General features: G+C 36.8%; 1 protein-coding gene across 5 annotated transcripts in view; it reads left to right on the top strand.

Annotated features, from left to right (window-relative positions):
• The window catches only part of CEP57L1 (centrosomal protein 57 like 1), an 86,029-nt gene that overhangs the window by 44,333 nt on the left and 15,056 nt on the right, over positions 1-26,640 (top strand). For 2 of the 5 annotated variants that reach the window (XM_069598156.1, XM_069598154.1), the window contains exons 2-5: positions 10,670-10,809; positions 16,787-16,952; positions 18,511-18,690; positions 22,820-22,941. In XM_069598156.1, the coding sequence (XP_069454257.1) occupies positions 16,790-16,952; positions 18,511-18,690; positions 22,820-22,941 (465 nt within the window). In that variant the 5' untranslated portion in view covers positions 10,670-10,809; positions 16,787-16,789. The remainder of the gene's footprint in view (positions 1-10,669; positions 10,810-16,786; positions 16,953-18,510; positions 18,691-22,819; positions 22,942-26,640) is intronic. The other 3 variants (XM_069598155.1, XM_069598153.1, XM_069598158.1) reach the window with 2 other exon arrangements.

Raw genomic sequence — 26,640 nt, 5'->3', positions numbered from 1 at the left:
TTACATGGACCTAGGGGATGCCCCTGATGTTCAAGCTGGTTTTAGAAAAGGCAGAGATCAAATTGCCAACAACTGCTGGATCATGGAAAAAGCAAGAGAGTTCCAGAAAAACATCTATTTCTGCTTTATTGACTATGCCAAAGCCTTTGACTGTGTGGATCACAATAAACTGTGGAAAATTCTGAAAGAGATGGGAATACCAAACCACCTATCCTGCCTCTTGAGAAATCTGTATGCAGGTCAGGAAGCAACAGTTAGAACTAGACATGGAACAACAGACTGGTTCCAAATCGGAAAAGGAGTACATCAAGGCTGTATATTGTCACCCTGCTTATTTAACTTATATGCAGAGTACATCATGAGAAACGCTGGACTGGAAGAAACACAAGCTGGAATCAAGATTGCCAGGAGAAATATCAATAACCTCAGATATGCAGATGACACCACCCTTATGGCAGAAAGTGAAGAGGAACCAAAAAGCCTCTTGATGGAAGTGAAAGAGGAGAGTGAAAAAGTTGGCTTAAAGCTCAACATTCAGAAAACGAAGATCATTGCATCCGGTCCCATCACTTCATGGCAAAGAGATGGGGAAACAGTGGAAACAGTGTCAGACTTTATTTTGGGGGCTCCAAAATCACTGCAGATGGTGACTGCAGCCATGAAATTAAAAGACGCTTACTCCTTGGAAGAAAAGTTATGACCAACCTACATAGTATATTCAAAAGCAGAGACATTACTTTGCCGACTAAGGTCCGTCTAGTCAAGGCTATGGTTTTTCCAGTGGTCATGTATGGATGTGAGAGTTGGACTATAAAGAAGGCTGAGTGCCGAAGAATTGATGCTTTTGAACTGTGGTGTTGGAGAAGACTCTTGAGAGTCCCTTGGACTGCAAGGAGATCCAACCAGTCCATTCTGAAGATCAACCCTGGGATTTCTTTGGAAAGAATGATGCTAAAACTGAAACTCCAGTATTTTGGCCACCTCATGCGAAGAGTTGACTCGTTGGAAAAGACTCTGATGATGGGAAGGATTGGGGGCAGGAAGAGAAGGGGACGACGGAGGATGAGATGGCTGGATGGCATCACGGACTCGATGGACGTGAGTCTGAGTGAACTCCGGGAGCTGGTGATGGACAGGGAGGCCTGGCGTGCTGCGATTCACGGGGTCGCAGAGAGTTGGACACGACTGAGTGTCTGAACTGAACTGAGAGGATGCCCAGGAATCCTCACTTTATGAAGTATCCTCAAGGTGTTTATACCTACGTGATTGAAGAACCATACTTGGAGAAAAACTGCACACTCTGTGTCTAAGTGAATATTCATGGCTTGAGCTGCTATCTATGTATACTGATGACTTTCAAATCTTATCTTTAGTCTAAGCCGTTCTTCCTTGATGCCTCTATTAAAGGCAGAATACACTCTGATCAAGGGTACATGGACTCAAGTCCCAGCTCAGCCACTTATAACTGTGTGACCTTTGGCAAAGTTACTTAAGCTCTTAGTTGCCTCAAGTAAAATGAAATTAACATAAATACTTTATAGGGTTGCTTTGACAGTTCTGTGGATCAACACATGTACATTTCTTTGACTTGTGGCTGGTATTAGCTCAGTGTAAGTGGCAGTTGTTTTTATGTTGTTATTGTCCTAACAAGGGCTTCGCTGGTGGCTTAGACAGTAAAGTGTCTGCCTACAGTGTGGATTGGGAAGATACCCTGGAGAAGGAAATTGCAACACACTCCAGTACTCTTGCCTGGAAAATTGCCAGAACAGAGGAGCCTGGTGGGCTACAGTCCATGGGGTCACAAAGAATTGGACATGACTGAGCAACTAAGCACGTGCACACACACACATATACATTGTCTGACAAACACTTAAAACATGTCTAAAGTTAACCTTTTTTATTAACCTTGACACCCCTCAAAATCTGTTTTCTGCTTTGACTAGAGCTGTATTTAATTTCTCCCTATCATTAATTTTCTTCATCCCAGTCATACATTCTATAAATTCAGTATCCTAATTACCTCTAATTTGCCCCCTTTTCGTTCCCACTTCTGTTGCTTTGGTTCAGATCTTTATTTTCACACATAGCGTTCTAGAATAGTCTCCTGTCTGGAAGTCTAACCTCTGGTTGTTTTTCTCTGTTCTGACTCTCAGAAATCTCTATCAAAGGCAATGTGATACTGCTACTTCTCTGACTCTCACTGCCCATGGGATAAAATCCAAACACCTGTGCCTGGCTTACTAGGCTCCTCAGATCTGGTTTCTGCCCTCTCTTCTGCAATACTTAGGCACATTTGCAATCTTCCAACATTTCTTGTAGTAGCTCTCCCAAAACATCACATTCTCTCTAGATTTCATAACTTTGGATAAATAAGCAATAAAGCATGGTGGTTAAAAGTGTGAGCTTTAGAGTCAAGCTGCCCAAGTTCTGACTTTGCTACTTTAGTTGTGTTACCTTGCACAAAACAGTTTTTCTGTGCCACAGTTTACTCATCTTTAAAATGAAAATAATTGTCCTCATAGAGTTGTTAGGTGGATTTTAGTAAATTAACACCTCAAGTAATAAAGGTGAGGTACAATTATTTTTATTACCATGCTGTTTCTTTGCTTGTATACTTGATCCTCCTCTCTATCCATTTTCTCACTTTCTTTTGCCTGTCAAATCCTACTTACTCATCCTTTGTTTTTTAGTTTAAGAACTAGATTCTCCAGGAAGCCATCTCTGAAACCCCCAAACTTTTTAGATGCCCATCCTCTGGGTTCCCATGGTACCCTTTTTAGTATAATTAAGCTGTTAATGTTTTAAGGACTGCCAGGGACTGTTTTTCATCTTGGAATGGCTAATAAGTGAAATGTGATTGTTTTATTGTTTGTTTGTTATAGGTTGGGAAAGTAATTAGGGAAAGGATATTCTACTTGCATCAAGTAGTTCATAAAATCAGGAAGGGAAGAGATAGCAAGAGGTGAAAAGACAGAAAACAAAGTCTGTAACACTCTGGAACTTTCCAGCAAAAGGGCAGGCAAATCAACAATTATCAGTGTGATTCTCTAAGTATCATCATGCATAATTAAAATGCTATTATGATATCCTTAAGTCATCTCAAAGGTTAAATTGTGTTGAGTATACTCTGCCTGAAAGGAAGAAAAATAGGTTAAACATTTTAGAAATATTTCTTTTAAAACTAGTTAAAATAAATTTTGGCAATTAAATAGATAAGCTTTAGTTATTTATCATTGTCCAACAGCTCATTCCCCCTTGGGTTGGGTGACTAATCGGTACTCCCATAATTAATTGCAAATATTGAGTGTGCTCAATCTGTGGGAGAGAAAAAAAGTAAAGGCCAAGGAAGGTTTATAGCAACTAACCTGAGGACTGTTAACTTTAAAATTCATTATTTGTTGACTCAATTTCTAAATTCTTTATACATTTAATAACTTTGCCATCAATCATTCTGAAGGGTGTTGACCCAAAAAAATAGACTGCCAGATATTTCTCCAGCAAAAATGGGTTTATTTGGCATCAGCACAAAATTACACTTTGGAGTCTGCAGTTGTGGTGGGCCCTGTGCAAGTCTCAGCAGGGCAAGGGAAGGAGAACTCTTATACAGGAGAAAAGGAAGTTGGGAGGGCTGTAGTAAACCAAGAGTCTGTGGCTTTTCATTGGCTGAATCCTTGCCAGGAAAGAGGAGTATTTTTTCTTCCTGTTGGACTCAGCCATGTCACAGAGCATGAGAGCCCCCTCTTCTGATCTCTCCACTCTATTTAATTGCAGTTTCTATTAATTAACTTTTTAGAAGACAAATGATTAGAAACAAAGTTCGACAGATAAATATAATAAACATAAGAATGTTGAAACCCTTTCAAAATCACTTTTTAAAATGAAAACTTTCTGAAGAAATGTCAGTAATACTTTAAAATTCTAATAATTATGATTTACTTTCTTAAATAAAATGATATTAAATTAAACACTGTATGTAAAAGTATATACCAAGGTAAAGAGTTGGACACGACTGAGCAACTGAACTGGATGTGTGATTTTTTTTAAATGTAGGGCAGTATTTATAGAATTGTTCGGTTTGACTATGACAAACATTAGTGTAAAAAGGTAGGGAAAAGTTGTTGACCTACCAAATTAGTTTCAGGGAATTCATTTTACAAGTATTTTTTGGATTATGTCCTGAGAATACAGTGCCCTCTTGCAGAGCATAGAAGTTTAGATTGCAGCAACTCAAAGAAGAAATAACATAATTGCCTTCCTTGAATTTATGTTGATTTAAGAGCATAAGACCCTTAAAAATGGAAAGATATAAGTGCCTCTACAAATATCAATATAAACCATTGATTCTGTATGTCTTCAGCTGTTTCTACCTTTGCAGAAATCTAATTAAAAAGTAACTAGGAAATTTTGTTTCTTATAAAACTAATATGTATTTATTGTAGAGAATGTGTAAGAAAGTAGAAATCAGCCAGTTCAGTTCAGTCGCTCAGATGTATCTGACTCTGCAAACCCCGTGGACTGCAGCACACCAGGCTTCCCTGTCCATCACCAGCTCCTGGAGCTTACTTAAACTCATGTCCATCACATCAGTTATGCCATACAACCATCTCATCCTGTGTCAAAATAACAAAAGAAAAATCCGTTGTCCCTCTAGTAACATTTAATATATTTGCAATTATTATTATTATGTAATATAATGGATATTATTTGCTATTATTTAGTACATTTATAGTCTTTTATCTATGTTTATCTTTGTCCTTTTTAAAAATTGAGCTATAATTATATAATTTTATATCCTTTATTCACTTTATATTAAATCAAGAACATTTCTCCAAACTGAATATTCAAGATAAAGTACAGGTAAAGGTGATGGAGAGTCTAATCACTTATATAATCTCAGACATTGTTAAGTTTTAAACTTGCTGTATTCAAATTCGGTACGGAAAAATCTAACTTTCTACTTATTAGATAAAATGTTTGTAAGTCTGGATGTTTCAAATCTACAAATTGTTACATTTGCTTGGAAATTAGGTAGCACTTATATCATGGCAGTGAGAATTAATTGTGCACATAACAATTAGATGCTGTATTACAGTTTATAAAAGATTGGCATTGCTTTGCACTCTTTCAAAAACTGGGTATTGTATTAATGTAATCATATTTCTTCTATTTAAACTAATTTAGGATAATAGAGTTGAATGCTCAATAAAATTTTAATAATTATGAAATAAGCAAACTAATTTTATTGGATATACTGCTAGCAAACTTACCCCCTGTGTTTTGTCCCTACTCTCATTGTCTCTTACTCATCTTTCTTCAAAAGTGAGATTGCAGACTACTTGATGGCAGAAGCCATGCCCAGTTTGTTTTTTTCTACAAGGCGTAGCATGTTACATGTAGACGCTAGACAATTACCTGTTCTTACTTTGACTTTGTTACTACTTTCTCCAGCTTCTCCCCACCCCCTCCATTTTTGTTCCCTCCTCTTTGATCCCCTATGATTCTTCATTTGTCTTCTAAATGCTAGATGGTCATCAGCATTTTGAACTCAACTCATTTCTCTCCTAAATCTGTCATTCTTGACCTTTTAAATTTTTGCCTCAACATGTCTGAAGGGCACCACGATGGACAGATAACATTAGCTCTCTAATGGATAAAGGCATTGAATCTTAGCCACCCCTTTTCATGCACACACACATGCTAATCTTTATGCTCTCCTTGGGTAATCTAGTGGATAACCAAATCTGTATCTCTAGATTTAGCCTAAACTGCTCACCTAAACTCCAAACCTCTATTTCAATTCAGTTGGTGAATAGCTCTTGTCTGTAAGCACCTCAAATTCAACTATATCTAAAACAGAGTTTGTTGTTTTCATCAGACTTGTATCTCCTTTTATATTATTCCTGTTAATGCCACTACCCTCTTTTTCCTTGCCCAGGTAAAATTTTGGGGAGTGTTTTTGATTTTTTCCTCTCCTCCATTTCATCCTATGTCCTTTTGATTGTATCTTCCAAGAATCTTTCATGTTGATCTCACTTACTCCAGTCTTCATTCAGGCCTTATATTTTTCCTCATTTTACTTATTTCAGTAACCTCCTAATTTGTCTGTCTGTAATTTCTTCCCACCCAGCGCTGTCTGAATAAACTTGTCAGAATACAAACCTGATCATGTTGTTCCCCTTTATATCCCTTCTTACCGCCCCACTGTCTGATCCTATAAAATACAAACTCCTTTTGTGTTATACAGATCCTTTGTGGTTTGGCCCATATACTTATTAGCCATTTCTCTCTCTCTTTTTTTTAATTGGCAGCTAATTGCCTTACAGTATTGTGCTGGTTTCTGCCAAACACCAACATGAATTAGCCACAGGCATACATATGTCTCCTCCCTCCTGAATTCCCCTCCCATCTTCGTCTCCATCCCACCCCTTCTAGGTTGTCACAGAGCACTAGGTTGAGCTCCCTGTGTCACACAGCAAATTCCTACTTGCTTTCTATTTTATATATGGTAATATTTAGGTTTCCATGCTCTTCTCTCAGTTCATCCCACCCTCATCTTCCCTCGCTGCATCCACAAGTCTATTCTGTCTGCGTCTCCATTCAGTTCAGTTCAGTCGCTCAGTCATGTCCGACTCTTTGTGACCCCATGAATCGCAGCACGCCAGGCCTCCCTGTCCATCACCAACTCCCCAGAATTCACTCAGACTCGCATCCATCGAGTCAGTGATGCCATCCAGCCAACTCATCCTCTGTCGTCCCCTTCTCCTCCTGCCCCCAATCCCTCCCAGCATCACAGTCTTTTCCAATGAGTCAACTCTTTGCATGAGGTGGCCAAAATACTGGAGTTTCAGTTTCAGCATCATTCCTTCCAAAGAAATCCCAGGGCTGATCTCCTTCAGAATGGACTGGTTGGATCTCCTTGCAGTCCAAGGGACTCTCAAGAGTCTTCTCCAACACCACAGTTCAAAAGCATCAATTCTTCAGCGCTCAGCCTTCTTCACAGTCCAACTCTCACATCCATACATGACCACTGGAAAAACCATAGCCTTGACTAGACAGACCTTAAGTTGGCAAAGTAATGTCTCTGCTTTTGAATATACTATCTAGGTTGGTCATAACTTTTCTTCCAAGGAGTAAGCATCTTTTAATTTCATGGCTGCAGTCACCATCTGCAGTGATTTTGGAGCCCCAAAAAATAAAGTCTGACACTGTTTCCACTGTTTCCCCATCTATTTGCCATGAAGTGATGGGACCGGATGCCATGATCTTCATTTTCTGAATGTTGAGCTTTAAGCCAACTTTTTCACTCTCCTCTTTCACTTTCATCAAGAGGCTTTTTAGTTCCTCTTCACTTTTGCTGCCCTGCAAATAGGTTCATCTTTCTAGATTCCAGATGCATGCGTTGATATACAATGTGTTTCTTCTTCTGACTTACTTCACTCCGTACAATAGGCTCTAGCTTCATCCACCTCATTAGGACTGACTCAAAGGCATTCTTTTTTATAGCTGAGTAATAGTCCATTGTGTGTATGCACCACAATTTCCATATCCATCTGTTGATGGACATCTAGGTTGCTTCCATGTCTTAGCTGTTGTAAAAAGTGCTGCAGTGAACATTGGGGTACATGTGTCTGCTTCAATTCTGGTTTCCTCAGGGTATATGCTTAGTAGTGGGATTGTTGGGTCATATGGTAGTTTTATAAAGAATCTCCATACTGTTCTTCATAGTGGCTGTATCAATTTACATTTCCACCAACAGTGCGAGAGGGTTCCCTTTTCTCCATATCGTCTCCAGCATTTATTGTTCGTAGATTTTTTAACAATAGCCATTTTGGTCAGTGTGAGGTGATACCTCATTGTCTTTTCGATTTGCATTTCTCTAATACTGAGCATCTTTTCATGTGTTTCTTGGCCATCTGTATATTTTCTTTGGAGAAATATCTGTTTAGGTCTTCTGCCCATTTTTTTAATTTGTTAATTTTTTATTGAAGGACAATTGCTTTACAGAATTTTGCTGTTTTCTCTCATACCTCAATATGAATCAGCCATAGGTATACTTATATCCCCTCCCTTTTGAACCTCCCTTCCATCTCTCTCCCCATCCCACCCCTCTAGGTTGATACAGAGCCCCTGTTTGAGTTTCCTGAGCCATACAGCAAATTTCCATTGACCATCTATTTTACATATGGTAATATAAGTTTCCATGTTACTCTTTCCATACATCTCACCCTCTCCTCCCCTCTCCCCATGTCCATAAGTCTATTCTCTATGTCTGTTTCTCCATTGTTGCCCTGTAAATAAATTCTTCAGTGCCGTTTTTCTACATTCCATACATATGTGTTAGAGTATGGTATTTATCTTTCTCATTCTGACTCACTTCACTCTGTATAATAGGTTCTAGGTTCATCTACCTCATTAGAACTGACTCAAATGTGTCCCTTTTTATGGCGAGTAATATTCCATTGTGTATATGTACCACAACTTCTTTATCCATTCATCTATCAGTGGACACCAAGATTGCTTCCTTGTTCTGGCCATTGTAAATAGTGCTGCAATGAACAGTGGGATACATGTATCTCTTTCAATTTTGGTTTCCTCAGGGTATGTGCCTACTAGTGGGATTGTAGCGTCATATGGTAGTTTTATTTCCTAGTTTTTTAAGAATCTCCATACTGTTCTTCATAGTGGCTGTATCAATTTACATTCCCACCAACAGTGCAAGAGGGTTCCCTTTTCTCGATATCCTCTCCAGCATTTATTGTTTGTAGATTTTTTTAATCATAGCCATTTTGGTCAGTGTGAGGTGATACCTCATTGTCGTTTCACTTTGCATTTCTCTAATACTGAGCATCTTTTCTTGTGTTTGTTGTCCATCTGTATATTTTCTTTGCAGAAATGTCTGTTTAGATGTTCTGCCCATTTTTTGATTGGGTTGTTTGTTTTTCTTTTATTGTGCTGTGCTGTGTGAGCTGTTTATATTTAGTTGTTTGTCAGTTGTTTCATTGGCAATTATTTTCTCCCATTCTGAAGGTTGTCTTTGTTTTATCTAGTTTATTGTTTGCTTTGCTATGCAAAAGCTTTTAAGTTTAATTATGTCCCATTAGTTTACATTTGTTTTTATTTCCATTACTCTAGGAGGTGGGTCAAAGAAGATCTTGCTGGGATATGTGTCAAAGAGCACCACCTATGTTTTCCTCTAATAGCTTCTAGCCATCTCTTATTGCCGACATTTATTTAGTGTGCTCCAACCAAATTCTCTAGGATCTGTCATGTCCCTCCTTGTTTATACTTCTGTCTCCAATAATTATGTATTTGAAAATTTTATATTCCTGTTAAGCCTCTAACTGTCTGCTTGATTTCTGTCTTTCATATCTTTCCTCAGTGTCTGGTAAGCCTTGGCTAAACAACTTATATTTAAGAATGGAGCACTAAAAAACTGATTAACAGACTTCCCTGGTGGTCTAGTGGCTAAGACTCTGCTGCCAATGCAGGGGGTCTCTGGTGAGGAAACTAACATGCCATATGCTGCATGGCATGACCAAAAGATAAAATAATAATTTTTTTTAATTGAAAACTCCAGATTTATCCAATCGGTTCATTTTATTGTCTTTAGTATCTCAGTTACCTTGGGCTAGTCATAGTCCCTTGATAAGGATTTTCCCATCTCCACTTGGATGTGTCAGTTCAGTTCAGTCACTCAGTGGTGTCTGACTCTTTGCGACCCTGTGAATTGCAGCACGCCAGGCCTCCCTGTCCATCACCAACTCCTGGAGTTCACTCAGACTTACGTCCATCGAGTCGGTGATGCCATCCAGCCATTTCATCCTCTGTCGTCCCCTTCTCTTCCTGCCCCCAATCCCTCCCAGCATCACAGTCTTTTCCAATGAGTCAACTCTTCGCATGAGGTGGCCAAAATACTGGAGCTTCAGCTTTAGCATCATTCCTTCCAAAGCAATCCCAGGACTGATCTCCTTCAGAATGGACTGGTTGGATCTCCTTGCAGTCCAAGGGACTCTCAAGAGTCTTCTCCAACACCACAGTTCAAAAGCATTAATTCTTCGGCACTCATCTTTCTTCACAGTCCAACTCTCACATCCATACATGACTACTGGAAAAACCATAGCCTTGACCAGACAGACGTTTGTTGGCAAAGTAATGTCTCTGCTTTTGAATATGCTATCTAGGTTGGTCATAACTTTCCTTCCAAGGAGTAAGTGTCTTTTAATTTCATGGCTGCAGTCACCATCTGCAGTGATTTTGGAGTCCCCAAAAATAAAGTCCGACACTGTTTCCACTGTTTCCCCATCTATTCTGTGAAATGAATCTTGCTGCTTTCAGTCTGGTTTCCCACCCTCACGTGTGCTGAGTGTCCCCCAATCCAGAGATACTCCCAAATTCCCTCTTTGTAAACAACAACAAAAAAAAACTAAACTCCTAATTTTCTTTCCAGATGGGGGATAAAGCAATCTCCAGTTATGTGGAGAAGCAATGGGGATTTAGACATATAATTTACTTCTAAATTAAACTTTCATCCTGTCCACTAGGTTTCAGCCCTATCTTAACAACTTATAAGTTTATTCACACTGCGTGTGTGCATACTCAGTTGAGTCCAACTCCTTGCACCTCCATGGACTGTAGCCTACTAGATTCCTCTGTCTATGTAATTTTCCAGGCAAGAATACTGGAGTAGGTTGCCATTTCCTACTCCAGGGAATCTTCCCAACCCAGGGATCAAACTCGCTTCTCCTGCATCTCCAGCCCTGGCAGGCGATTCTTTACCTGAGCCACCTGAGACTCCCATTATTTACGGAGGTACAGCTAATTCATGAGCCATTTTAGAGATTTGTTTAAAAGTCACTTTCATTACTTGAGTTAGGAATTTGCCTTTTTTGCATTAGCTAAGTCTGTTATTACTTGTGCATCTGTTTTCCATTTCCAAAGTTATATTGTTGTCACCTTTTCTGATTTCTTTGTCCTTGTAGGTTTATAACTTTTTTAAAGTTTTAATATTATTTTAGTGGTTTTAAAGAGGAAGCAAAAATCAGTGTATATGTTCACTCTGCCATATTTACCTAAACTACTCTTTCCAAACTGTTCATAATGCCAAATTATTTCTGGCTTTACTTATCTCTCTGTCAAGCAAAAAGAGTTAGATTATCTCTCTTCTGTGTTCCTGTGACACTCTATGTATGCTTTTGTTATGGAATTGATCCCATTGATTCATATCTTGTTTTTAATTTGTCTCCCCTACCACACATTGTTGTACAGCCTGTACACTGTGGTATAACTGATATTCCAGAACTTTTTCATCTGGGAAAAGTGGAACTCTACAACTCTGCATTTGCCCCTCCCCTCAGCTACTGTTCTACTTCTGTTTTTATGCGTTTGACTACTCTAGATAACTCATATTAGTGGAATCATACGGTATTTGTTTTTCTGTGACTGGTTTATTTCACTTAGCATAATGTCCTCAGTGTTCATCCATGTTTTAGCATGCGTTAGAATTTCCTCTCATTTTAAGGCCAAGTAGTATTCCATTGTATGTCTATATGTTTTGTTTATCTGTTTATTCATTGATGGATGTTTGGATTGTTTCCACCATTTGGCTGTAGAGAATAATGCTGTTATGAATATGAGTGTACAAATATCTATTTGAGACCCTGCTTTCAATTATTTTGGATATATATACTTAGAAGTGTCCTCATTTTTATGACATTGACATTTTTTAAGAATACAGTCCCTCCTTTGTGAAAATAGAATGTCTTTCATTTGGGGCTTATGTGATGTGCTAAGATTCAGGTAACACATTCCTGACAGAATGCTGCATTGCAAATAATATATTCTGCTTTCCTTTTGTCTTTCAATTTTATTCAGTTTTGTTCATAATTTCTATATGTTGTGATATGAATTTTAATGTAGCCTTTATATCTTTATTTTTATTTTCTCCCTGATTTTAAACATAAAATGTCTCACCCTCTTCTAAGATTATATTAACTATCCACTGCTTTTTTTAATAGAAGACAATTAACTCTGTACTGTATCTGAAGTTTTATACTGATGTGTGCAGTCAGATAAATGTTTAACTGGATTTTTTCCCCCTATTTTTTGTAACATCATTTATTGAACGGACAACAAATGAATCATTTGTTGAATCCTCTGGAAGTATTGATGTGAAGTTCTTAGATTTACTAATTTCTATTGACCAGTTTGTTTTTATATCACTATCTTAACACTATAATTATTACATATTATAAATAATAGATTGTGATATCTATTAGAGAACCTATAAGGCAGATCCCTTAACCACAGATTTTTCTACTCAGTAAGAAAAAAAAAAGTAAGAATACTTTTTAAAGTATAATAATATACATTAACAATAAAATAAAGTTAGTCCAACCTTAACTGTGTTTGTTCTTTAGATAAGTTAACCTATATGCATACACAAAGAAAACCAGATAAAAGAAACAGAACTATTGACCTTTTTCCAGTCTCTCTAAAGAAAAATCTGAACTTGAAAGAATTACCAGCGAATTACCAAGAATTACCAGTGAAATGCCAAACAGAGAGTCCTCTGTTTCAAGACCCTCTTGTAGTATCTCTTATCGCCTCCTAAATGCTGTCTCCCTAATAGTCCTCTGGGATTATGCAATGATGATGGCACAGTCAGCCGCCAGCAAGTATAGACATTGGTTGTTTAAACAGACCATTTTGGAACATTTGCTTCCCTCAAGAGCAAGTGAAAATGCTTTGCAGTTAAGTATTTGTGTCTAACACATTCTTCAGGTGGGGGATAGTTTCTTTATGCAGTGGTACCTCAGCTTCAGTCAATACCAAAATCAGGTTGATTATGTTCTTTGCAGCCAAAGAGGGGAGAACTCTATACAGTCAGTAAAACAAAGACCTGGAGCTGACTGGCTCAGATCATGAACTTCTTATTGCAAAATTCAGACTTAAATGGAAGAAAGTAGGGAAAACCACTAGGCCATTAAGGTATGACCTAAATCAAATCCCTTATGATTACAGTGGAGATAACAAATAGATTCAAGGGATTATATCTGGTAGACAGAGTACCTGAAAAACTATGGACAGAGGTTCATAATATTATATAGGAGGTGGTGACCAAAACCATCCCCAAGAAAAAGAAAGGCACAGAGACAGAGTGGTTGGAGGAGGAGGCTTTACAAATAGCTGAGGAAAAGAAGAGAAGCAAAAGACAAGGGAGAAAGGGAAAGATATACCCAACTGAATGCAGAGTTCCAGAGAATCTTAAATGAACAATGCAAAGAAATAGAGGAAAACAATAGAATGGGAAAGACCAGAGATCTATTCAAGAAAATTGGAGATATCAAGGGAACATTTCATGTAAGGATGAGCACAATAAACGACAGAAACGGTAAGGACCTAAATGAAGCAGAAGAGATTAAGAAGAGATAGCAAGAATACACAAAACAATTGTACAAAAAATGTCTTAATTACCTGGATAACCATGATGGCATGGTCACTCATATAGAGCCAGATATCCTGGAGTGTGAAGTCAAATGGGCCTTAGGAAGCATTACTACAAACAAAGTGAGTGCAGGTGATGGAATTTCAGCTGAACTATTTCAAATCCTCAAAGAAGATGCTATTAAAGTGCGGCACTCAGTATGCCAGAAAATTTGGAAAACAGCAGTGGCCACAGGATTGGAAAAGGTCAATTTTCATTCCAATCCCAAAGAAGAGCAATGCCAAAAAATGTTCTAACTGCCATACAATTGCACTATTTTCCTATACTAGCAAGATTATGCTCAAAATCCTTCAAGCTAGGCTTCAATAGTACATGAACTGAGAACTTCCAGATGTTCAAGCTGGATTAAGAAAAAGCAGAGGAACCAGAGATCAAATTGCCAACATTTTGTTGAATCATGGAGAAAGCAAGGGAGTTCCAGAAAAACCATCTACTTCTGCTTCATTGAATATGCTTAAACCTTTAAGTGTGTGGATCACAGCAAACTGTGGAAAATTCTTAAAGAGAAGGAAGTACCAGACCATCTTACCTGCCTCCTGAGAAATCTGTATATAGGTCAAAACACAACAGTTAAAACTGGACATAGAGCAACTGACTGATTCCAAATTGGGAAAGGAGTACGACAAGGCTGCACATTGTCACTTATTCAACTTCTGTGCAGACTACATCAGTGAAATGCCAGGCTGGATGAATCACAAGCTGGAATTTAAAATTGCTGGAAGAAATATCAACAACCTCAGATATGCAGATGATAACACTCTAATGGCAGAAAGCGAAGAGGAACTAAAGAGTCTCTTGATGAAAAGAGGAGAGTGAAAAAGCTGGCTTGAAACTCAACATTCAAACAACCTTAAGATCATGGCATCTAGTCCCATCACTTCATGGCAAATAGAAGAGGGGAAAAAGTGGAAGCAGTGACAGGTTTTATTGAGCTCCAAAATCACCACAGACGGTGATTGCAGCCATTAAAATTAAAAGACTCTTGCTCCTTGGAAGGAAAACTATGACAAACCTATATAGCATATTAAAAAGCAGAGGTATCACTTTGCTGACAAAAGTCTATATGTTCTAAACTGTGGTTTTTCCAGAGTCATTTACAGATCTGAGAGTTGGACCATAAAGAAGGCTGAGCGCTGAAGAATTGATTCTTTCAAATTGTGGTGCTGGGAAAGACTCTTGAGAGTCCCTTGGACAACAAGGAGATCAAACCAGTCAGTTCTAAAGAAATCAACCCTGAATATTCATCGGAAGGACTGATGCTGAAGCTGAAGCTCCAATACTTTGGCCACCTGATGTGAAGAACTGACTCATTGCAAAAGACCCTGATACTAGGAAAGATTGAAGGCAAAAGGAGAAGGAGGTGGCAGAGGATGAGATGATTAGATAGCATCACTGACTCAATGGACATGAATTTGAGCAAACTCAGGGAGATACTGTAAGACAGAAGAGCCTGGCATGCTGTAGTCCAGAAGGTTGCAAAGAGTCAAACATGACTTAGCAACTGAACAACAATTTTTAAGCACTCGCTTACAATATAGGACTAGGTTATAAGGCTTAAGCTGGAACCCCTAGTACAGTGAAAACTCATGGCTCTTGTCTCTCATTTATTGTTGCCTTTTTCTTTTCATCATAACCTAGTGGGTTTTTATTCTGCTTATGCCTACTTTCAGATGTGTTTACACACTTAATTTAAATAAACTTTGGTCTAATTTTTAATTTATTGGTATCTTCTGAGTAATCATTTCATATACATTAAAACCTTTGAATTTGAAATTGTTTTTTAATTCATGCAAAAATTCATCTAGTAAAATAATACCATATTTGGGACTGAGGAAGCAGCCACTCTTCCCAAGGACTTCAGTGTATAGTGATTAATCCAACATTTTATTCTTTTCATTATTGGAGAGACTCAACAGGAGCTGAAAACTAAATCGAGTATCTTGAGTAACTCCAAGGTTCTTTGGATAGCTTTAAACACATCCCTCTCTCTGAAGATGTACAGTCATGTTCAGAACATCTGCCCTTTGGTGCTCTACCTAACTTTGCTCTCTTATTTTTTGAAGGAACAACAGTTTAGATAGATACAGTTTCCCGTGGGGAGCAGACAGTGTCTGAGGAGCAAGAACCCAGAGAGACAGAGACATGTTTAGTAAATGGTAGCCGGTGCTGATAACAATAAAAAAAAAGATTGCCTTTCAAGATTTAAGAGCATCAAGTATTCTGGCAAAGCTTCCTAGGCTATCTAACCTCTAATCTAGACTGATGAAGAATGTCCTTGAAGACAACACACCATGGCAGTGGCTAAGCAGAAAACCCTGTTGAGTGAAGTATGTTTCCTGCCATCACAGGAAACACAGTCACGGAAGTGTCTTCCCTTGCCTTGTGAATTGGGAAGGTAGTGAAATCAATGAAAATTTGCAATTCTCAAAAATTAAAGTAGATTAATTTATATAAAGAAGTTCTAAATTTACATTTTAAAGCAACTTTATTTTTAAAAATTGTGCTGGTGAATTGTTTTGTATATAAACAATTTTCTGCTTCAGTGTGGTTATTAATTAACATTGACTATAATCTATTAAGTATAATAAATTTCTAAAATATTTAAATTACAGAAAGAAAAAGAAAATGACTTAGGAAACTTTACAAATTACGTGCTAAGATACTTAAAATGGCTCTCCAACAAACATACAAAAAAAACTCAAAATGGCAAGATAAAGCTCTTTTAGATTTTTAGATTTGGAATCCTAAACTAGCTGCTTAGAATGCTAGTGCATTAAATAGGGTTGTAGAATTCAAGGCTTAGATACAGAAATTGATATATCCAAAATTACCCTTAAAAATACCTTAGGAAGTCATATTGGAGTCTAGAGAATCATATTATATGAGTGGCTTCTGTTTCAAAGCTATGTTGTCTCTTAGAATATGTACTTTATGTTTGAATGCTAGAGTCAAACTTTGTCGAGGAGTGCTCAGATGATGATCTTACAATCAAGTGAGAAACCAGGAAATTCATACCACTCATGTAATGCTCACTTCAGAGCATATACTCTGAGAATCAGGCAGAATTGTCTATACTGTTTATAGAGTAAATTGTCATTTTTTTCTTTTACTGGTGAACTTATTATGGTTGAACTTGTGACAATAAACTTTATAAAGACACAATTCCACAGTATATGACTATATAGTTATGTTAAAAGTTCCACCTGAATTTTTTCTGATATCTTTGTTATTCACATAGGAAAAAAATGATGCTATACTATGTCTTTCCTTTATTCTCTACAGAGAATGGATTCTGAATTAATGCACAGTATAGTCGGAAGCTATCTTAAACCTCCAGAAAGAGTGTGTGTTCCATCAGTCACTCAGAGTGATGAATCATCTCAGACTCACTACTCTGTGAACTTAGAAGTTACATCTTCTAAAATGCTTCATAGTCCAAATAGCCAAGGTAATGCTAATAAAAATCATATTTTAAATTAGGGAAATTAGGAAGCATGTTATATAAAACTTTTCATTTTTATGTAGAAAATAAGATGATTGTGTATTTAACTAATCTTAGTAAAATGCTAATTTTTACTCTGTTGCTTAAAGTTTCTGTAAATTTAAGTTACTTAACATTTTTTATTTTGGCTTCTTTGCTATAAGATGAAGATTAATATAACCAGCTAGGCACATATTACAAATTTATCTTTAAAATGTCACTAAAAATAGGAAAATATTCTGAAGAATAAAAGGTCAGATTTGGAGAATCCTTCTAAAGAATAAGATGGTTAGAATATTAAAGAATTAAGTTGATTTTAATCTTATTCAAGGATTAAATTCAGAAATTGCATATATCCAAAATTACCCTTGAAAATTCGTCATGAATCCAGTTCACTGGAGTAAATACAAGATACAAGTATTATAACTTTTAAAATATAAGTTTAAGAGAATCTTAAAATTGAATTAGAAAAACATTTATGATTCCAGGCATACCTGTACCATACACATTACTTTCTAAGATGCTGATAGCCATGTTTTTTAATCTTTTATAATAGTGGTTGCCATTATAAATAGACTATAGCTTTGTGGACAAAGCAACTATAAGAAATATTAATCCAAATCAAACAATAATCTCTAACAAACATCTTTCTAGTTGGATATGAACTATATGAAAGTTAATCTTGAACATTTATTTATATTCCATTCATCTATAGTTTTATAATTTGAGGTTGTAACTGAGAACATATAATATTTGAAAATTTTATAACTCGAGCTTACCTGAATTATGAAGATATTAATGTATCTGAATAATAATTATAGTAGTACATGTGTATCACAATCTTTCAAGCCTGACATCAGTTAAACCACTAGATTGTAATTTTTTCTTGATGGAAGAAGCAATGTTCTACCTCATATGTCCTAATAATTAACATTATATCTTGGACAAAGAAACAATAAATGTTTGTGATTTGACTGAAACTGAATACATCAAGAACTGAGAACAATTTTTAACTTTAAACCTAAATTTCCTTGTTAATTAGTGAACAGCATATTTTAATTTTCCTTATCCATGCTCAGACTTGTATGCCTCAAACTTCTTCTCCTTTCTCCCATGCTCCCTCTCTTCCTGCCTTCTTCACCCACTTCTTCCCTTCCTCCCACACTCCTGTCTCTCCCACTCTCTCCCTCTCTCTATACACACACACACACACACATATATACATATATATTTTTTTGCATATGTTTTGAACATATTTGCCTTGTTAAATTAAAATGTGATTATTAGCTTTCTCACATCTCAAACTTAGAAAACTACTAAATATAATCATAAATATTTTATTTTTATAAGACATGTTAGAATTTGTTCCTTTTTAGAATTTTAGTCATTTTTCTTTTTCATGAGGAATATAAATTACTTTTTTTTAACTTAAGTAACAAAAATATACTGCTCACTTTTATATGCTGCTATGATTATAAGTGCTCAAAAATTCTCACTTAAAATATCAAGACAATTTTTTCAACAGCTCTTATTTTAGCATTAAAAACTCTTCAGGAAAAGATTCATCGTTTAGAGTTAGAGAGAACACAAGCTGAAGATAACCTGAACATTCTTTCCAGAGAAGCGGCACAATATAAAAAGGCCTTGGAGAATGAAACAAGTGAAAGAAATCTGGCACACGAGGAACTGATAAAGCAGAAAAAAGGTAAGAAAATTCAATAATTCTCAGAAGGAAGAGGTTACCAAAGTTTACAACTTGAATATAAAAAGCCCAGTCTAAGAAGGTTTACTCAATATCTTGTTCTTATATGCGTTCACACCTTGTGGGCTTGTTCTCAGATGTTTTGATATTTGCACTAAATGGATATAATTTTAAACTTGCCTGTATATTATCTGTTATCCCAGTTCATAAATTATTGAGATTAAAAGAAAAATTAAGTTTTTAGGCAAGTTGTATTTAGGAATTATAATATTTTCAGAGTACCAACAAAATTCATGTATTATTCAGTTGAGTTCAGTTGCTCAGTCGTGCCCGACTCTGCGGCCCCATGAACTACAGCATGCTAGGCTTCCTTGTCCATTACCAACTCCTGGAGTCCCCCCAAACCCATGCCCATTGAGTCGGTGATGCCATCCAACCATCTCATCCTCTGTCGTCCCCTTCTCCTCCTGCCCTCAATCGTTCCCAGCATCAGAGTCTTCTCCAATCAGTTAGCTTTTCGCATCAGGTGTCCAAAGTATTGGAGTTTCAACTTCAACATCAGTCTCTCCAGTGAACACCCAGGACTGATCTCCTTTAGGATGGACTGGTTGGATCTCCTTGCAGTCCAAGGGACTCTCAAGAGCCTTCTCCAACACCACAGTTCAAAAGCATCAGTTCTTCTGCACTCAGCTTTCTTTATAGTCCAACTCTCACATCCATACATGACCACTGGAAAAACCATAGCCTTGACTAGACGGACCTATGTTGGCAAAGTAATGTCTCTGCTTTTAATATGCTGTCTATAGGTTGGTCATCACTTTTCTTCCAAAGAGCAAATGTCTTTTAATTTCATGGCTACAATCACCATTGCAGTGATTTTGGAGCCCAGAAAAATAAAATCAGCCACTGTTCCACTGTTTCCTCATCTATTTGCCATGAAGTGATGGGACCAGATGCCATGATCTTTGTTTTTTGAATGTTGAGCTTTAAGCCAACTTTTTCACTCTCCTCTTTCACTTTCATCAAGAGGCTCTTTAGTTCTTCTTCACTTTCTGCCATAACGGTGGTGTCATCTGCATATCTGAGGTTATTGATATTTCTCCCGGCAGTCTTGCTTTCAGCTTGTGCTTCATCCAGTCCAACATTTTTCATGATGTACTCTGCATATAAGTTAAATAAACAGGGTGACAATATACAGCCTTGATGTACTCCTTTTCCGATTTGGAACCAGTCTGTTGTTCCATGTCCAGTTCTAACTGTTGCTTCCTGACCTGCATACAGATTTCTGAAGAGGCAGGTCAGGTGGTCTGGTATTCTTATCTCTTTCAGAATTTTCCACAGTTTCTTGTGATCCACACAGTCAAAGGCTTTGGCATAGTCAATAAAGCAGAAATAGATGTTTTTCTGGAACTCTCTTGCTTTTTCCATGATCCAGCAGATGTTGGCAATTTGATTTCTGGTTCCTCTGCCTTTTCTAAAACCAGCCTGAACATCTGGAAGTTCACGGTTCACGTATTGTTGAAGCCTGGCTTGGAGAATTTTGAGCATTACTTTTCTAGCGTGTGAGATGAGTGTAATCGTGTGGTAGTTTGAGCATTCTTTGGCATTGCCTTTCTTTGGGAAAGGCAATAATTATCATATCAAATATTATATATTATTATCATATCATATATTATTAGCCTGCAATATAATTAAAATGCTTCCTATTTTTACTAGTTTTTTAAAAATTTGAAAATACAAAGCAATGCTAATAATTAAACAATATAAAAATAAAACAATAAAAATAGCTTAAAAGATTAATTGGAAGAAGTGGACAGGTAGGTGGTTTCTAAGGAAATTAGGAAAAGGACTTCTGGACACAAGTTTTAGAGATTTAGAACATAAGTGCTATAAAGTTCACTTCAAAACTGTGGCTTTTTTCCCCCCTGTTACACTATATCACCCTCATAAACAAGGTTCAAGTTTGTGTTTTGACTTAAAAATAGAAGAAATGAGGAGAAAAAAAAAAGTCCTGAGGTAACTGAACAAAAGTAGAATAAATAGCCAAGGAAGGTAAAGAATTAGAATGAGGTTGCTTACTTCCTACAGAATTAACTATGTGATCAGTAGTTGAGAAATAAGGAAAATGGAAATGGTAGAATGCATATATCTGAGTTTTCGGAAAGAGAAGAAATGTATTATTAGGGAAGAGACTTTTCAGTCAGTTCAGTCGCTCAGTTGTGTCCGACTCTTTGTGACCCCATGGACTGCAGCACGCCAGACTACCCCCTCCATCACCAACTCCCAGAACTTACTCAAACTCATGTCCATAGAGTCAATGATGCCATCCAACCATCTCATCCTCTGTCGCCCCATTCTCCTTCTGCCCTCAATCTTTCCCACGCAACAGGTGGCCAAAGTATTGAAGCTAAGCCTCAGCATCAGTTCTTCCAATGATATTCAGGATTGATTTCCTTTAGGATGGATTGGTTGGATTTCCTTGCTGTCCAGGGAACTCTCAAGAGTCTTCTCCAACACCACAGTTCAAAAGCATCAGTTCTTCAGTGCTCAGCTTTCTTTATAGTCCAGCTCTCACATTCATACATGACCACTGGAAAAACCATAGCTTTGACTAGATGGACCTTTGTTGGCAAAGTAACATCTCTGCTTTTTAATATGCTGTCTAGGCTAGCCATAACTTTCCTTCCAAGGAGTAAGCGTCTTTTAATTTCAGGGCTGCAATCACTATCTGCAGTGATTTTGGAGCCCAGAAAAATAAAGTCTCTCACTGTTTTCATGTTTCTCCATCTATTTGCCATGAAGTGATGGAACCAGATGCCATGATTTTAGTTTTCTGAATGTTGAGTTTTAAGCCTATTTTTTCACTTTCCTCTTTCACTTTTATCAAGAGGCTGTTTAGTTCCTCTTCACTCTCTGCCATAAAGGTGGTGTCATTTGCATATCTGAGGTTATTGATATTTTTCCTGGCAGTCTTGCTTCCAGCTTGTGCTTCATCCAGTCCAACATTTTTCATGATGTACTCTGCATATAAGTTAAATAAACAGGGTAACCATATACAGTCTTGACATACTCCTTTCCTTATTTGGAACCAGTCTGTTGTTCCATGTCCAGTTCTAATTGTTGCTTCTTGACCTGCATACAGATTTCTGAGGAGGCAGGTCAGATGGTCTAGTATTCCCATCTCTTCAGAATTTTCCACAGTTTGTTGTGATCCACACAGTCAAAGCTTTGGTATAGTCAATAAAGCAGAAGTAGATGTTTTTCTGGAACTCTCTTGCTTTTTCGATGATCCAGTGGATGTTGGTAATTTGATCTCTGATTCCTCTGCATTTTCTAAATCCAGCTTGAACAACTGGAAGTTCACGGTTCACATACTGTTGAAGCCTCACTTAGAGAATTTTGAGCATTATTTTGTTAGTGTGTGAGATGAGTACAATTGTGCGGTTAGTTTGAGCATTCTTTGACATTGCCCTTTTTGGGGGATTGGAATGAAAACTGACCTTTTCCAGTGGCCCCTGCTGAGTTTTCCAAACTTGCTGTCATATTGAGTGCAGCACTTTCACAGCATCATGTTTTAGGATTTGAAATAGCTCAGCTGGAATTCCATCACCTCCACTAGCTTTGTTCGTAGTGATGCTTCCTAAGGCCCACTTGACCTTGCATTCCAGGATGTCTGGATCTAGGTGAGTGATCACACCATCATGGTTATCTAGGTCATGAAGATCTTTTTTGTATAGTTCTTCTGTGTATTCTTGCTACCTCTTCTTAATATCTTCTTCTTCTGTCCTTACCATTCTGTCCTTTATTGTGCCCATCTTTGTATGAAATGTTCTGTTAGGTCCTCTGTTTTCCAGATGGTGTTCTTTCCCAGGAATAGCCAAGTTTTTGTGATCCCACAAGTCACTGACGTCGTTCCCTTTCAGAAGTATACTCTCTGGGTCTTTATGAGTCAATGTTAAATTAGTTATATATAATTAATGAGATATTCACAAATTTTATGTTAATAATTTTGGGAGAGTCATTATTCAGAAGTAAAGAAGTTTTGAACTTCTGACTTTTAATTAAATTCATATAATACGTTTCTTGTGATAACTATCTGATATGATTCATTATTACTTTTTCTTTTTCATAGATATAAGTATGCAGTTAAGCTCAGCCCAGTCTCGCTGCATCCTCCTAGAGAAGCAACTAGAATATACAAAGAGAATGGTTCTCAATGTAGAACGAGAGAAGAATATGATCCTAGAACAACAGGTGACTATATTTTCTATAGTAATATAATATGTTTTTGAAGAATATTTAATGTCATGGGAAAATTGTCATATTGTAATTTAAATAGGATATAAAGCTGTATGTAGGAAATTTCTAGTTAGTGATGCACACTAAGTCATTTGAACCAACTTTTCTATAGAGGAAACACAAACACTGGACAGAATATTAATAAAGAAAAGAGGGAAGGGAGGGAGGGAGAAAGAAAGAAATAAAAGAAAATACACAGAATTGGTGGAGAGTTAACCAGGTGATGAAAGGTCACCAATTCAGAAGTATGTGTGCATACTTAAATTCAAAGAAGTTGACCTCCAGAGTGGTTGGTTTTGGGTCCCTTCCGTTTTAGGACATTTTTGATTCCAGAAGAGTCAGTTGAAAGGCTAAATAGTGCTTTTGAAAACCATCATGATGGGGCTAAAGAAGTTAGAGTTCAAGATCTGCCAAGGGTAGGAACCCTGGTAAATATTCTGTGCTCTGAATGCTTTGTAATGCTGAACAAGAAGGAAAATAAGACAGATTACAGCTCAGCTCTAGATTATCAGAGTAATCTAGAAAATCTTAGTCCCTGAAATTGGATTAAAGTGATCCTTGATGGCTAGTGTTTCCAGGGTCCTCAAATTATTTCTATAAACCTTTCTTCTACACAGTGAGAAACTTTGCAATGAAAGATAACCAGGCAGAAGGAGATAAAACACTATCAAAAGAAATAGCATACATAACAGACTATATATAAACACTCTCACAAGTTAGCTCCAGCTAGATCCTGGCTCTAGAAGATACAAACTTTAAAATAATTACACTTGCTATAATCAAGAAGATAGAAAATAGGATCAAAATTTTCAGCAGAACATTAGAAACCATAAAATGGCAGAGTAGATTTGAGAAGGAACCAAATAAAAATTACAATATTGTAAGAAATACAGTAAATGGAATTGAGAACTTAATGGTGCATTTAACAGTAGATCAGAAGAGAGAATTAGTGAATTAGAAGATGAAACCATCCAGATCAATGAAGAGACAAAACAATGGTAAGTTTAGAAAAGAGAGCAAGAGACATAAGTTAGAGTGAGGTCAAATTTATGTGTGATTGGAATTCCAAAAGGAAAAGAGAGGGAATAGGACAGAAACAATATTTGAAGATATAATGGCTGGAAAGTTTAAAAAATTGACTAAAAAAATAATCACACCATAGATTTAAGAAACCCTATAAAACCAAAGCAGGAAAAACAAAAAGAAATAAAAAATAATAAGACAAGAATAAAATCCTAAAAGCTGCTGGGGAAAATAAAAGGGATTTGTTGAAAAGGACAACAATTAAATTGACAGCTGACTTCTCAATAGAAAATACTGAATCTGGAAGAAAACAAACTGATTATAATTAAGATATTAAAAGAAAATAACTGTCAATGTAGAGTCCAATGCCTGGTGAAAATATCCATCAGAAATAAAGGTGAAGTGAATACATTTTAAGACTGACCAAATCTGAGGTAGTTTGTTACTAGGAGATACATTCTAAAGGAAACACTGAAGGTATCATTCAGACAGAAGGAAGAGTATCTTAGATGGAAGATCAGAGATGCAGGAAGGAATGAGGAACAATGAAGATGGTAAATATATAGGTAAATAAATATATAACAGCAATAATTATGTTTTATATATTTAAATATATATAAAGGATTGAAATTAATGAGAATAGTAACTTATAAATTAGAACTGATAAATACAGTTTAAGTGTCCTAAGATCTTTGCTTTATGTTGAAAATGGGTAAAAGTACCAGTCAATACTGAATTTTAATGGGCCAAGTATTTAATAGGTTTCTCAAGGAACTAGAAAACTTGATTCTAAAACTCATATGAAAAGGAAAGGTCCAAAAGTAGCCAAGCTATTCTGAAGAAGAATAAGATGAGGTCTTGCCCTATGACGTATTGATACTATCAAAATTAGATTGATATTTTTATGGACTGACAGCAAGAATAAAGGATTAGGGTATAGTCAGACCCACTTATATGGAAAGTCAATATAAAACAAGGATGCCATTGCATAACATTGTTGAAATGCTAGACTTCAGTAAATGTTTGGGGGAAATTGATTATCTATGTGAGAGAAAAAGAAAGAAATTGGATCTGTACCTCACATCATACACAAAAATAAATTCCAGATGGATTAAAGATATATGTTAACTTTGGAATTTTTAGAAGAAAATACAGAATTATGCCTTTATGACCTCGGAGTTAAGAGAGATTTCTTAAGCAAGATACAAAAAATACAAAGCAGTGGTAGAAAAATGGGCAAAGTTATGAAGAGGCATTTTGCAGGATAAAAGAAATCACAGTTCAGTTCAGTTCAGTCTCTCAGTCGTGTCTGACTCTTTGTGACCCCATGAATCGCAGCACACCAGGCTTTCATGTCCATCACCAACTCCCCAAAGCTTGCTCAAACTCATGTCCATCGAGTCAGTGATGTCATCCAGCCATCTCATCCTCTGTCGTCCCCTTCTCCTGCCCCCAATCCCTCCCAGCATCAAGGTCTTTTCCAATTAGTCAACTCTTCGCATAAGGTGGCCAAAGTATTGGAGTTTCAGCCTCAGCATCAGTGCTTCCAATGAACACCCAGGACTGATCTTCTTTAGGATGGACTGGTTGGATCTCCTTGCCATCCAAGGGACTCTCAAGAGTCTTCTCCAACACCACAGTTCAAAAGCATCAATTCTTCGGTGCTCAACTCTTTATAGTCCAATTCTCACATACATACATGACTATTGGAAAAACCATAGCTTTGACTAGACAGACCTTTATTGGCAAAATAAAGTCTTTGCTTTTTAATATGCTCTCTATAGGTTGGTCATAACTTTTCTTCCAAGGAGCAAGTGTCTTTTAATTTCATGGCTGTAAAGTGATGTCACCATTGCAGTGATTTTGGAGCCCAGGAAAATAAAATCTGTCAACTGTTTCCACTTTTTCCCCATCTATTTGCTGTGAAGTGATGGGACCAGATGCCATGATCTTAGTGTTTTGAATGTTGCATTTTAAGCCAGCTTTTTCACTGTCCTCTTTCACCTTCATCAAGAGGCTTTTTAGTTCTTCTTCACTTTCTGCCATAAGGGTGGTATCATTTGCATATCTAAGGTTATTGATATTTTTTCCTGGCAGCCTTGAGTCCAACTGGTGCTTCATCCAGCCTGGCATTTCACATGATGTACTCTGTGTATAAGTTAAATAAGCAAGGTGATAATATACAGTAGTTTAGTGATTATTGATAAATGAATATGCTCGTGTAATCTATAGTCCTACCAAATAAAGGAACATTTTTATCACCCCAGAAATTTTCTTATATCTTTGCCAAGTTATTCCCTGCTCTCTCTCCACCTCCCAACAGTGCAACTACTATTCTGATTTATTTTACTTCAGATTAATTTTACCTGTCCTAGAACTTCATATAAATTGAATGATAGAAAATGCTCTTTTTGTGTCTGGTTCTTTGGTTTAACATAAAGTTTTTTAGATTAATCCATGTTGTTACATGTATCAGTAGTTCATTCCTTTTATTGCTGTGTTGAATTTCATAATATAGATATGCCACAATTTGGTTATCCATTTTTCATTTGATGGATATTTGACCTTTTTCCAGTTTGGAGGTGTTGTAAGTAAAGATACTTCAAACATTCTTGTACAAACTTTTTTGTG

Source organism: Ovis canadensis, chromosome 8 (genome assembly GCF_042477335.2).
Source record: "Ovis canadensis isolate MfBH-ARS-UI-01 breed Bighorn chromosome 8, ARS-UI_OviCan_v2, whole genome shotgun sequence".
Lineage (NCBI taxonomy): Eukaryota > Metazoa > Chordata > Mammalia > Artiodactyla > Bovidae > Ovis > Ovis canadensis.
The sequence above is the reverse complement of the archived record's forward strand: the minus strand, read 5'-3'. Positions and strand labels throughout refer to the sequence as shown.